Raw genomic sequence first — 14676 nt, 5'->3', positions numbered from 1 at the left:
ACTGTGAGCTCAGACCTGCCCCCGACCTCGTCCTGCCCAGGACTGTGAGCTCAGACCTGCCCCCCGACCTCGTCCTGCCCCGGACTGTGAGCTCAGACCTGCCCCCCGACCTCGTCCTGCCCCGGACTGTGAGCTCAGACCTGCCCCCCGACCTCGTCCTGCCCCGGACTGTGAGCTCAGACCTGCCCCCCGACCTCGTCCTGCCCCGGACTGTGAGCTCAGACCTGCCCCGGACTGTGAGCTCAGACCTGCCCCCGACCTCGTCCTGCCCCCGACCTCGTCCTGCCCAGGACTGTGAGCTCAGACCTGCCCCCCGACCTCGTCCTGCCCCGGACTGTGAGCTCAGACCTGCCCCCCGACCTCGTCCTGCCCCGGACTGTGAGCTCAGACCTGCCCCCCGACCTCGTCCTGCCCCGGACTGTGAGCTCAGACCTGCCCCCCGACCTCGTCCTGCCCCGGACTGTGAGCTCAGACCTGCCCCCCGACCTCGTCCTGCCCCGGACTGTGAGCTCAGACCTGCCCCCCGACCTCGTCCTGCCCCGGACTGTGAGCTCAGACCTGCCCCCCGACCTCGTCCTGCCCCGGACTGTGAGCTCAGACCTGCCCCCCGACCTCGTCCTGCCCCGGACTGTGAGCTCAGACCTGCACCCCGACCTCGTCCTGCCCAAGACTGTGAGCTCAGACCTGCCCCCCGACCTCGTCCTGCCCCAGACTGTGAGCTCAGACCTGCACCCCGACTTCATCCTGCCCCGGACTATGAGCTCAGACCTGCACCCCGACTTCATCCTGCCCCGGACTATGAGCTCAGACCTGACCCCGGACCTCGTCCTGCCCCTGGACTGTGAGCTCAGACCTGCCCCCCGACCTCGTCCTGCCCCGGACTGTGAGCTCAGACCTGCCCCCCGACCTCGTCCTGCCCCGGACTGTGAGCTCAGACCTGCCCCCGACCTCGTCCTGCCCCGGACTGTGAGCTCAGACCTGCCCCCCGACCTCGTCCTGCCCCGGACTGTGAGCTCAGACCTGCCCCCCGACCTCGTCCTGCCCCGGACTGTGAGCTCAGACCTGCCCCCCGACCTCGTCCTGCCCCGGACTGTGAGCTCAGACCTGCCCCCCGACCTCGTCCTGCCCCGGACTGTGAGCTCAGACCTGCCCCCGACCTCGTTCTGCCCCGGACTGTGAGCTCAGACCTGCCCCCCGACCTCGTCCTGCCCCGGACTGTGAGCTCAGACCTGCCCCCCGACCTCGTCCTGCCCCGGACTGTGAGCTCAGACCTGCCCCCCGACCTCGTCCTGCCCCGGACTGTGAGCTCAGACCTGCCCCCCGACCTCGACCTGCCCCCGACTGTGAGCTCAGACCTGCCCCCCGACCTCGTCCTGCCCCCGACTGTGAGCTCAGACCTGCCCCCGACCTCGTCCTTCCCCGGACTGTGAGCTCAGACCTGCCCCCCGACCTTGTCCTGCCCCCCGACCTTGTCCTGCCCCGGACTGTGAGCTCAGACCTGCCCCCCGACCTCGTCCTGCCCCGGACTGTGAGCTCAGACCTGCCCCCGACCTCGTCCTGCCCCGGACTGTGAGCTCAGACCTGCCCCCCGACCTCGTCCTGCCCCGGACTGTGAGCTCAGACCTGACCCCCGACCTTGTCCTGCCCCGGACTGTGAGCTCAGACCTGACCCCGGACTGTGAGCTCAGACCTGCCCCCGACCTCGTCCTGCCCCGGACTGTGAGCTCAGACCTGACCCCGGACTGTGAGCTCAGACCTGCCCCCCGACCTCGTCCTGCCCCGGACTGTGAGCTCAGACCTGACCCCGGACTGTGAGCTCAGACCTGCCCCCGACCTCGTCCTGCCCCGGACTGTGAGCTCAGACCTGACCCCGGACTGTGAGCTCAGACCTGCCCCCGACCTCGTCCTTCCCCGGACTGTGAGCTCAGACCTGCCCCCCGACCTCGTCCTGCCCCCGACTGTGAGCTCAGACCTGCCCCCGACCTCGTCCTTCCCCGGACTGTGAGCTCAGACCTGCCCCCCGACCTTGTCCTGCCCCGGACTGTGAGCTCAGACCTGCCCCCCGACCTCGTCCTGCCCCGGACTGTGAGCTCAGACCTGCCCCCCGACCTCGTCCTGCCCCGGACTGTGAGCTCAGACCTGCCCCCGACCTCGTCCTGCCCCGGACTGTGAGCTCAGACCTGCCCCCCGACCTCGTCCTGCCCCGGACTGTGAGCTCAGACCTGTCCCCCGACCTCGTCCTGCCCCGGACTGTGAGCTCAGACCTGCCCCCGACCTTGTCCTGCACAGCTGCTGTGAAACTACAACTCCCAGCAAGCAAACATGCTTGGCTGTTCTAACTCCCATAGAAGTGAATGGTGCACTCTGGGAGTTGTAGTTTCAGACACCGGAAGTGCTGATCCCTGTGTATTCTAGGAGGGCCTGAGCGCCTGGTATCACCAGAAACAGCCAATACAAGCGCCCGGCCAAGTCACATGATCTGCCCCCCCTCATTGGCAGAGCTACCAGTAAACAACATGGCGCCCTCTTCATTGTGCGTGGGTACGTGCAGCGGCTGGTGCGTGACCCGGAAGTGACGGAAGCCTTCTCGCCCTGCCCGGGAAGGCTGCGGAGGAGACATGGAGACAACGGGGGCGGTTGCTGGGAGCTCGTGACTGAAAGAACGGGAGCCGCCTGCGCCTATAGAGCCGGTCACGTGAGCAGAGCCGCTGCCCTGTGTCATGTGACCTCAAACTGAGCTCACCCGCACGCACCTGGAGACCTATTGCATATATATTCACACCCCTCAGCTGACCCTGCCCCATCCCCCCACACATACAGTGCTGCCCCCCTATAGAGAAAGTTCTCGGAGAGAGAGAGTGCTCCACTGAGACATCAGCATCTGAGAGAGTGCTCCACTGAGACATCAGCATCTGAGAGAGTGCACCACTGAGACATCAGCATCTGAGAGAGTGCTCCACTGAGACATCAGCATCTGAGAGAGTGCTCCACTGAGACATCAGCATCTGAGAGAGAGTGCTCCACTGAGACATCAGCATCTGAGAGAGAGTGCACCACTGAGACATCAGCATCTGAGAGAGAGTGCTTCACAGAGACATCAGCATCTGAGAGAGAGTGCACCACTGAGACATCAGCATCTGGGAGAGTGCTCCACTGAGACATATCAGCATCTGAGAGAGTGCTCCACTGAGACATCAGCTCCTGAGAGAGTGCACCACTGAGACATCAGCATCTGGGAGAGTGCTCCACTGAGACATCAGCATCTGAGAGAGAGTGCACCACTGAGACATCAGCATCTGGGAGAGTGCTCCACTGAGACATCAGCATCTGAGAGAGTGCTCCACTGAGACATCAGCATCTGAGAGAGTGCTCCACTTAGACATCAGCATCTGAGAGAGAGTGCTCCACTTAGACATCAGCATCTGAGAGAGAGTGCACCACTGAGACATCAGCATCTGAGAGAGTGCTCCACAGAGACATCAGCATCTGAGAGAGTGCTCCACAGAGACATCAGCATCTGGGAGAGAGTGCACCACTGAGACATCAGCATCTGGGAGAGAGTGCTTCACAGAGACATCAGCATCTGGGAGAGTGCTCCACTGAGACATCAGCATCTGGGAGAGAGTGCACCACTGAGACATCAGCATCTGGGAGAGAGTGCACCACTGAGACATCAGCATCTGGGAGAGAGTGCACCACTGAGACATCAGCATCTGGGAGAGAGTGCACCACTGAGACATCAGCATCTGGGAGAGAGTGCACCACTGAGACATCAGCATCTGGGAGAGAGTGCACCACTGAGACATCAGCATCTGAGAGAGTGCACCACTGAGACATCAGCATCTGGGAGAGAGTGCACCACTGAGACATCAGCATCTGGGAGAGAGTGCACCACTGAGACATCAGCATCTGGGAGAGAGTGCACCACTGAGACATCAGCATCTGAGAGAGTGCACCACTGAGACATCAGCATCTGAGAGAGTGCTCCACTGAGACATCAGCATCTGAGAGAGTGCTCCACTTAGACATCAGCATCTGAGAGAGAGTGCACCACTGAGACATCAGCATCTGAGAGAGTGCTCCACTGAGACATCTATTAGACCGCACATGTGAGACAAGTGACCTCAGGAGGTGATGGCTCTGGACTCCACCATGCAGGGGGACCCTCCGGCTATGAGAGTCTCTGATAGTGATGGGAAGCTGGATCTGACACCCAGCCCCCACAACCACCGTGTGGTCCCCCGGGGGTTGAGCAGCAAGGTGTGGCAGTACAGGTCAGTGCGCTGCAAGCAGGGGCCGCCCCCAGGACGCATGTATCCCCTTGGGCGGGTCTGTCCGACGGTATGAGTCCGGAGGGGGCGGTCTGTCCGACGGTATGAGTCCGGAGGGGGCGGTCTGTCCGACGGTATGAGTCCGGAGGGGGCGGTCTGTCCGACGGTATGAGTCCGGAGGGGGCGGTCTGTCCGACGGTATGAGTCCGGAGGGGGCGGTCTGTCCGACGGTATGAGTCCGGAGGGGGCGGTCTGTCCGACGGTATGAGTCCGGAGGGGGCGGTCTGTCCGACGGTATGAGTCCGGAGGGGGCGGTCTGTCCGACGGTATGAGTCCGGAGGGGGCGGTCTGTCCGACGGTATGAGTCCGGAGGGGGCGGCCTGTCTGACGGTATGAGTCCGGAGGGGGCGGCCTGTCTGACGGTATGAGTCCGGAGGGGGCGGCCTGTCTGACGGTATGAGTCCGGAGGGGGCGGCCTGTCTGACGGTATGAGTCCGGAGGGGGCGGCCTGTCTGACGGTATGAGTCCGGAGGGGGCGGCCTGTCCGTGGGCGGGAGTCCGGAGGGGGCGGCGTGTCCGTGGGCGGGAGTCCGGAGGGGGCGGCGTGTCCGTGGGCGGGAGGCCGGAGGGGGCGGCGTGTCCGTGGGCGGGAGTCCGGAGGGGGCGGCGTGTCCGTGGGCGGGAGTCCGGAGGGGGCGGCCTGTCCGTGGGCGGGAGTCCGGAGGGGGCGGCGTGTCCGTGGGCGGGAGTCCGGAGGGGGCGGCGTGTCCGTGGGCGGGAGTCCGGAGGGGGCGGCGTGTCCGTGGGCGGGAGTCCGGAGGGGGCGGCGTGTCCGTGGGCGGGAGTCCGGACGGGGCGGCCTGTCCGTGGGCGGGAGTCCGCAGGGGGCGGCCTGTCCGTGGGCGGGAGTCCGCAGGGGGCGGCCTGTCCGTGGGCGGGAGTCCGCAGGGGGCGGTCTGTCCCGCTGCAGTGTGCAGGATGATTATGTCATTTTATGTTTATCTCGGTGACTCCTCATCATTTTTCTAGACCTCTGCTTGCTCTCTGGTCTGGGCCCCTGCCGACCATGTGTCATTTATGATGCTGGGGTCTTCTCATCAGTAGGAGGGGCCTCCCTTGTAGCTCCGCCCCTCTTGTTATTGCCCAGGTCCCGGTTAACACCCATGATTTGAGGAACACAGCGGTCCAGTCACGTGGTCAGTAGTACCGCCATGTGGCCCCCATGGGTACCGCTGCAGGGCCATCACTGGTTAATACTTGACTCCTTGTGATGGGGAAGTGAATGTTGTCGGATGTGGAAAGTTCTGGAAACTTGGTATCAGCGGCTAATAGGCCGAGTTACAGGAGGAGCGTCATGCCGTGTTGTTACAGTGTATCAGCGCAGGTGAAGTGCCTCCTCTGGTGTCCGCGCTGCTGAGGTACATCAGGTTCCCCCACCGTGTCACTGGGGGGCGCTCTGCTCAGGCCGCGCCGCTCGGGGGTACGAGACTAGAGTCTAGACTGCACCTCAACGCAACAACCGCCTGAGCAGCAGATAGAACAACAGGAAGTGCAAACCAGAAAAATCCAGAACAGCTTCCCATAAGTCTGAAATATACCTTTTAATGGTCTCTTCAAACATCAGCCCAGATCCCACCGATCGAGACGACATGTAGTGAAATGCTTCATATCGCAGATCAATATACAGTTTTTATAATCTTCCACTCAGTTTGCTGAAATAGCCCGATGATGTCATTTACTTGAAGATTGCAGGGACTCCTGTGAGAGGGACGCGGTGGTGATATCGCTGGTAGAAATCCCAGGGCAGCATGGGGATGACGGATACAAACCTAGGCGTCCCTTCCTAGACCTCCACCCAGGGGCACCCCTTAATGGTAGGGGTTCCATGTCCTCGTACCTTGTCTCAATGCCCCTATAAGACCCTATTCAGGAAAGGGAGATATAAAGGAGTATTGCTGAGTACATAGAAGCGTCCCACAAGGTTACATAGAAAAGACCATTTCCCGACGCTGCGTTTCCCCAGTCGGTAAAGATCCCGACCGGCTCGTCAGGGGAAGGTTACACTTAGAGGACCTTTCATTACAATAAAACATCTAAACTAAGCATTCAGACCTGGAGCGCGGCACCCGGGGACCCCCTGCACTTACTGTTTTCCCCGGGCGCCGCTCCGTTCTCCGGTATCTTCATATGTTCGGCTGAACTGGGAGGAGCCTGCCGGCGTCTCCTCCTCCCAGGCTGTAGCGCTGGCCAATCGCAGCGCTCAGCTCATAGCCTGGGAGAAAAAACCCTCTCAGGCTGCGATTGGCCAGCGCTACAGCCTAGGAGGAGGAGACGCCGGCAGGCTCCTCCCAGTTCAGCCGAACATATGAAGATACCGGAGCCTATACCGGAGAACGGAGCGGCGCCCGGGGATAACAGTAAGTGCAGGGGGTCCCCGGGCGCCGCGCTCCAGGTCTGAATGCTTAGCTTAGATGTTTTATTGTAATGAAAGGTCCATCTCACAGTGGAGACCATCACTCGGTGCCCCTCAATCAGGACCCTCTGGGAGACTAGAGCCGGGAGGCAGGCTTCTGGGATGTCGGGGGTCTCAATCTGCCCCCCCACAGTCCCAGCTCCTGTCTATATCCTTCTCCTCCACATTATAAATGGTCTATATCAATCGTTCACCTTATCTATGTGATTAATTCACAGTAGTATATGATACACCTACATACAGTTGTAAGAAAAAGTATGTGAACCCTTTGTAATTATCTGGATTTCTGCACAAATTGGTCATAAAATGTGATCTGATCTTCATCTAAGTCACAACAATAGACAATCACAGTCGGCTTAAACTAATAACACACAAAGAGTTAAATGTCACCATGTTTTTATTGAGCACACCATGTAAACATTCACAGTGCAGGTGGAAAAAGTATGTGAACCCTTGGATTTAATAACTGGTTGAACCTCCTTTGGCAGCAATAACTTCCACCAGACGTTTCCTGTAGTTGCAGATCAGACACAACAGTCAGGAGTAATTCTTCACCATTCCTCTTTACAGAACTGTTTCAGTTCAGCAATATTCTTGGGATGTCTGGTGTGAATCGCTTTCTTGAGGTCATGTCTCAGCATCTCCATCTGGTTGAGGTCAGGACTCTGACTGGGCCACTCCAGAAGGCGGATTGTCTTCTGTTTAAGCCATTCTGTTGTTGATTTACTTCTATGCTTTGGGTCGTTGTCCTGTTGCAACACCCATCTTCTGTTGAGCTTCAGCTGGTGGACAGATGGCCTTAAGTTCTCCTGCAAAATGTCTTGATAAACTTGGGAATTCATTTTTCCTTCGATGATAGCAATCCATCCAGGCCCTGACGCAGCAAAGCAGCCCCAAACCATGATGCCCCCACCACCATACTTCACAGTTGGGATGAGGTTTTGAGGTTGGTGTGCTGTGCCTCTTTTTCTCCACACATAGTGTTGTGTGTTTCTTCCAAACAACTCCACTTTGGTGTCATCTGTCCACAGAATATTTTGCCAGTTCTGCTGTGGAACATCCAGGTGCTCTTGTGCAAACTGTAAACGTGCAGCAATGGTTTTTTGGACAGCAGTGGCTTCCTCTGTGGTGTCCTCCCATGAAATCCATTCTTGTTTAGTGTTTTACGTATCGTAGATTCGCTAACAGGGATGTTAGCATATGCCAGAGACTTCTGTAAGTCTTTAGCTGACACTCTAGGATTCTTCTTCCCCTCATTGAGCAGTCTGCGCTGTGCTCTTGCAGTCATCTTTACAGGACGGCCACTCCTAGGGAGAGTAGCAGCAGTGCTGAACTTTCTCCATTTATAGACCATTTGTCTTACCGTGGACTGATGAACAGCAAGGCTTTTGGAGATACTTTTATAACCCTTTCCAGCTTTATGCAAGTCAACAATTCTTAATCGTAGGTCTTCTGAGAGCTCTTTTGTGCGAGGCATCATTCACATCAGGCAATGCTTCTTGTGAAAAGCAAACCCAGAACTGGTGTGTGTTTTTTATAGGGCAGGGCAGCTGTAACCAACACCTCCAATCTCATCTCATTGATTGGACTCCAGTTGGCTGACACCTCACTCCAATTAGCTCTTGGAGATGTCATTAGTCTAGAGGTTCACATACTTTTTCCACCTGCACTGTGAATGTTTACATGGTGTGTTCAATAAAAACATGGTAACATTTAATTCTTTGTGTGTTATTAGGTTAAGCCGACTGTGATTGTCTATTGTTGTGACTTAGATGAAGATCAGATCACATTTTATGACCAATTTGTGCAGAAATCCATCTCCTTCCAAAGGGTTCACATACTTTTTCTTGCAACTGTATAGACATTTGAGGACTAAAAAACGCCGCTCTGGTACGTTATGTCATCATTCAGAGCCGGAAGAGTCTAGACTGCAGCAAACCCTCAGCTGTGTGAGCAGGGCTAAGTGGATTTAAACAACCAGTGTTTCCTTTCACTGACTGCAAGCAGAGATCTTAAAAATGGTGAGGCTGTTAGACGTCTACTAGATATATAATAGACGTCGGCCCTTTAAGTCCGATCCATCCTCACCTCAGCCTGTGTGTTCCGGATAATGAGCAGACAACTGGGCGCTACCATTCCTTTTGGGTTGTAGGAGCGTGTGCATGATGAGGGGTGTCAGGAAGTGTGCGGTGGAGGGTGTCGGGACGTGTGCGGGTTTTAGGGGCGTGTGCATGGTGGGGGGTGTCGGGACGTGTGCGGTGGAGGGTGTCGGGACGTGGGGGGTGTCGGGACGTTAGGTTGTAGGGGTGTGTGCATGGTGAGGGGTGTCGGGAAGTGTGCGGTGGGGGGTGTCGGGACGTGGGGGGTGTCGGGACGTTAGGTTGTAGGGGTGTGTGCATGGTGAGGGGTGAAAGGAAGTGTGCGGTGGAGGGTGTCGGGACGTAGGGTTTTAGGGGCGCGTGCATGATTGGGTGTGTCGGGACATGTGCGGTGGGGGGTGTCGGGACGTAGGGTTTTAGGGGCGCGTGCATGGTTGGGTGTGTCGGGACATGTGCGGTGGGGGGTGTCGGGACGTAGGGTTTTAGAGGCGTGTGCATGGTTGGGGGTGTCGGGACCTTAGGTTGTAGGAGCGTGTGCATGGTGAGGGGTGTCAGGAAGTGTGCGGTGGAGGGTGTCGGGACGTGTGCGGGTTTTAGGGGCGTGTGCATGGTGGGGGGTGTCGGGACGTGTGCGGTGGAGGGTGTCGGGACGTAGGGTTTTAGAGGCATGTGCCTGGTTGGGCGTATAGGGACGTCCGCTGTGGAGGGTGTTAGAATGTGTGCATGGTAGTGAGGGATGTAGGGTTTTACGGGCGTGGGGGGTGTCGGGATGTGTGCGTTGGGGGGTGTCGGGATGTGTGCGTTGTGGGGTGTCGTGACATGTGCGGTGGGGGGTGTCGGGACGTTAGGTTGTAGGGGTGTGTGCATGGTGGGGGGTGTTGCGTTGTAGGGGAGTGTAAACGGTGAGGGGTGTCAGGACGTTAGGTTGTAGCGGCGTGTGCGCGGTGGGGGTGTTGGGATGTAGGGTTTTAGGGGCGTGTGCATGGTGGAGGGGGCTCAGGGCCGTGTCTCATCTGTCCTCTGCTCTTCCCATCAGTGACCACATGGAGAACATCTGCGGCTATCTGATGAAGTACACCAACCTGGTCACCGGCTGGCAGTTCAGGTAATCCCCACAGCCTTGTGGTATCTGTGCGGAGCGCCCCCACAACACGCTGCGCAGGGTGGAGCCTGGAATATTTTTATCCCCTTCACTTAACTCGTGTATCTTACAACATACATGTAATGAGTCCATCCCACCACCGGGGGCGCTCATTCACTGCAGGGTCCTATGAGAACATACATGTAATGAGTCCATCCCACCACCGGGGGCGCTCATTCACTGCAGGGTCCTATGAGAACATACATGTAATGAGTCCATCCCTCCATCAGGGGACGCTCTGTCACTGCAGGGTCCTATGAGAACATACATGTAATGAGTCCATCCCACCACCAGGGGAGCTCTGTCACTGCAGGGTCCTATGAGAACATACATGTAATGAGTCCATCCCTCCACCAGGGGGGCTCTGTCACTGCAGGGTCCTATGAGAACATACATGTAATGAGTCCATCCCTCCACCAGGGGGGCTCTGTCACTGCAGGGTCGTATGAGAACATACATGTAATGAGTCCATCCCTCCATCAGGGGACGCTCTGTCACTGCAGGGTCCTATGAGAACATACATGTAATGAGTCCATCCCTCCACCAGGGGGCGCTCTGTCACTGCAGGGTCCTATGAGAACATACATGTAATGAGTCCATCCCTCCATCAGGGGCGCTCTGTCACTGCAGGGTCCTATGAGAACATACATGTAATGAGTCCATCCCTCCATCAGGGGGCGCTCTGTCACTGCAGGGTCCTATGAGAACATACATGTAATGAGTTCATCCCACCACCAGGGGGCGCTCGGTCACTGCAGGGTCCTATGAGAACCTACATGTAATGAGTCCATCCCACCACCGGGGGCGCTCTGTCACTGCAGGGTCCTATGAGAACATACATGTAATGAGTCCATCCCTCCATCAGGGGCGCTCTGTCACTGCAGGGTCCTATGAGAACATACATGTAATGAGTCCATCCCTCCACCAGGGGCGCTCTGTCACTACAGGGTCCTATGAGAACATACATGTAATGAGTCCATCCCACCACCGGGGGCGCTCTGTCACTGCAGGGTCCTATGAGAACATACATGTAATGAGTCCATCCCTCCATCAGGGGCGCTCTGTCACTGCAGGGTCCTATGAGAACATACATGTAATGAGTGCATCCCTCCATCAGGGGGCGCTCTGTCACTGCAGGGTCCTATGAGAACATACATGTAATGAGTCCATCCCACCACCGGTGGCGCTCTGTCACTGCAGGGTCCTATGAGAACATACATGTAATGAGTCCATCCCTCCATCAGGGGACGCTCTGTCACTGCAGGGTCCTATGAGAACATACATGTAATGAGTCCATCCCTCCATCAGGGGCGCTCTGTCACTGCAGGGTCCTATGAGAACATACATGTAATGAGTCCATCCCTCCATCAGGGGGCGCTCTGTCACTGCAGGGTCCTATGAGAACATACATGTAATGAGTCCATCCCACCACCGGTGGCGCTCTGTCACTGCAGGGTCCTATGAGAACATACATGTAATGAGTCCATCCCTCCATCAGGGGACGCTCTGTCACTGCAGGGTCCTATGAGAACATACATGTAATGAGTCCATCCCTCCATCAGGGGGCGCTCTGTCACTGCAGGGTCCTATGAGAACATACATGTAATGAGTTCATCCCACCACCAGGGGGCGCTCGGTCACTGCAGGGTCCTATGAGAACCTACATGTAATGAGTCCATCCCACCACCGGGGGCGCTCTGTCACTGCAGGGTCCTATGAGAACATACATGTAATGAGTCCATCCCTCCATCAGGGACGCTCTGTCACTGCAGGGTCCTATGAGAACATACATGTAATGAGTCCATCCCACCACCGGGGGCGCTCTGTCACTGCAGGGTCCTATGAGAACATACATGTAATGAGTCCATCCCTCCACCAGGGGCGCTCTGTCACTACAGGGTCCTATGAGAACATACATGTAATGAGTCCATCCCACCACCGGGGGCGCTCTGTCACTGCAGGGTCCTATGAGAACATACATGTAATGAGTCCATCCCACCACCAGGGGCGCTCTGTCACTGCAGGGTCCTATGAGAACATACATGTAATGAGTCCATCCCTCCACCAGGGGCGCTCTGTCACTACAGGGTCCTATGAGAACATACATGTAATGAGTCCATCCCACCACCGGGGGCGCTCTGTCACTGCAGGGTCCTATGAGAACATACATGTAATGAGTCCATCCCTCCACCAGGGGCGCTCTGTCACTACAGGGTCCTATGAGAACATACATGTAATGAGTCCATCCCACCACCGGGGGCGCTCTGTCACTGCAGGGTCCTATGAGAACATACATGTAATGAGTCCATCCCACCACCAGGGGCGCTCTGTCACTGCAGGGTCCTATGAGAACATACATGTAATGAGTCCATCCCTCCACCAGGGGCGCTCTGTCACTACAGGGTCCTATGAGAACATACATGTAATGAGTCCATCCCACCACCGGGGGCGCTCTGTCACTGCAGGGTCCTATGAGAACATACATGTAATGAGTCCATCCCTCCATCAGGGGACGCTCTGTCACTGCAGGGTCCTATGAGAACATACATGTAATGAGTCCATCCCACCATCAGGGGACGCTCTGTCACTACAGGGTCCTATGAGAACATACATGTAATGAGTCCATCCCACCATCAGGGGACGCTCTGTCACTGCAGGGTCCTATGAGAACATACATGTAATGAGTCCATCCCACCACCAGGGGGCGCTCTGTCACTGCAGGGTCCTATGAGAACATACATGTAATGAGTCCATCCCACCACCAGGGGGCGCTCTTTCACGCCACAGGATATTTTTGATGCGTTGATGGTTTTCCGCTTTTCTCAGGTTTTTCGTCCTGAACAATGAGGCGGGGCTCCTGGAATATTTCGTCAATGAGCAGTCAAAGACCCAGAAGCCGCGGGGGACGGTGCAGCTGGCGGGGGCAGTCATCTCCCCCAGCGATGAAGACTCCCACACATTCACAGTCAATGCTGCAAGTGGAGAGCTGTACAAACTGAGAGGTGAGGGGGTAACGGGGCGCGCCCTGGACGTGCCCGGCACACGGGTCGTACTGTGTTGTGCTTGTTAGTAATCTGCTCGTTATGTCTCTCCAGCTTCAGACACTAAGGAGCGCCAGCACTGGGTGAGCCGCCTGCAGATCTGCACCCAGCACCACACGGAAGCCATCGGCAAGGTGAGCGGAGAAGGAAGGAGGGTGCTGAGCTGGTGTCCCAGGGTGGGGGCCGGTGAGCTGGTGTCTCTATGGGGGGGTGAGCGGGTGTCTCCGGGGCAGTGAGCGGGTGTCTCCAGGGCAGTGAGCGGGTTTTCTCCGGGGCAGTGAGCGGGTTTTCTCCGGGGCAGTGAGCGGGTTTTCTCCGGGGCAGTGAGTGGGTGTCTCCGGGGCAGTGAGCGGGTTTTCTTGAGGGCAGTGAGCGGGTTTTCTCCGGGGCAGTGAGTGGGTGTCTCCAGGGCAGTGAGCGGGTTTTCTCCAGGGCAGTGAGCGGGTTTTCTCCGGGGCAGTGAGCGGGTGCCTCCCGGGGGTGGTGTGCCGAGGACGCTGTGGTCACTCCTGCTCTCCTCTGCAGAACAATCCTCCTCTGAAGTCTCGCAGCTTCTCTCTGGCGTCTCAGGGCAGCGGCAGCTCTCCTGGCACCCAGCGGCGCCCCAGCCAAAATGCTGCATCATTCTTCAACATCGGGCATCACCGCGCCGTGCCAACCAGCAGGAAAACCCACATGCTACAGCCCGACCACCTGGGAGAAGTGCGGGAGGTAAGTGGGAAACTTACCACTTTGAGTCGGTCTCCATCTGGGGCTGCGAGCCATGTGGAAACAGTCAGCAGTAGGATAGCTGAGGATCGGGGGTGGTCTGACTGCTGGGACGCTGACGGATCAGACGGTCGGGGCTCCGCTTCATCCGCTAGACGTGTCCCGGCGGCGCAGTGTTCTCGCCCCATCACCAGAGCTCGCTGCACTCATACATGAAACGGATGAGAACGGGACGTGTTCTACAGTCTGCGGAGCGGCCGCGCGGATGTGGACAGCACGCAGATGACATCCGTGATCCGCGTGCGCTCCGCAGTTTTTGCAGACTCATAGAAATGAATGTGATCCGCAGAAAATGTGGTGGGCGTGAGGCCTTGGATGGGAGAGCAGTGCTCAATGCCAGATGGAGGCTGCAGAAGGGATACTTGACATGTGCTACCCCTGATCGGCCTCTGCTCCGGCAGAAGTGTTTTAGAGAACGGGTTGGGAGTTGGCGGCGCGGTTGTGCCGTAGCCTGCACCGGACACCGTCTCCTGGACGTGCGGTCACGATATCTCACCTGCGGATACTTTACAAAGTGCACGGAAAATGTGAAATGTAGAAGTGATGGGAGTGATTAGGCAGGACGTGCTGAGGGATCGCGTTACCAGACGCTTCCCATACTGACCTAGAAATGTACGCGACAGCTCGCAACGTCCCATGGAGACCGCACTGAAATGGGGAAGGCATGTCCTGTCCATGGCTCTGAGTACAGAGGGTGCACGTATATGAAGATCACCCCGAAATATACGGGAGAGGCTCAGTCACCGACTAATGTCATCTCTGCCTCCCCATTCTGCTGGTCATTATTGGAAACAGTCAGCAAGCATGTACTCCCCCCTCCTCCTTAACTGAGCTCCAGTCATAGAGGCAGTTAGCTTTGTGCCCAACTACTACAATACAGACA

At 57.4% G+C, this 14676-nt stretch overlaps 1 protein-coding gene across 2 annotated transcripts in view; it reads left to right on the top strand.

Annotated features, from left to right (window-relative positions):
• The first annotated feature begins 2557 nt into the window (after positions 1-2557).
• The window catches only part of OSBPL11 (oxysterol binding protein like 11), a 32403-nt gene continuing 20284 nt past the window's right edge, over positions 2558-14676 (top strand). The window contains exons 1-5 of one of the 2 annotated variants that reach the window (XM_040439394.1): positions 2559-4274; positions 9880-9948; positions 12811-12986; positions 13080-13159; positions 13551-13736. In XM_040439394.1, coding sequence (XP_040295328.1) covers positions 4135-4274; positions 9880-9948; positions 12811-12986; positions 13080-13159; positions 13551-13736 — 651 coding nt within the window. In that variant the 5' untranslated portion in view covers positions 2559-4134. Of the gene's footprint in view, positions 4275-9879; positions 9949-12810; positions 12987-13079; positions 13160-13550; positions 13737-14676 lie in introns of both variants that reach the window. The other variant, XM_040439395.1, reaches the window with a different exon arrangement.

Source organism: Bufo bufo, chromosome 7, assembly GCF_905171765.1.
Source record: "Bufo bufo chromosome 7, aBufBuf1.1, whole genome shotgun sequence".
NCBI lineage: Eukaryota > Metazoa > Chordata > Amphibia > Anura > Bufonidae > Bufo > Bufo bufo.
This window is presented reverse-complemented; position numbering and strand designations above follow the sequence as displayed.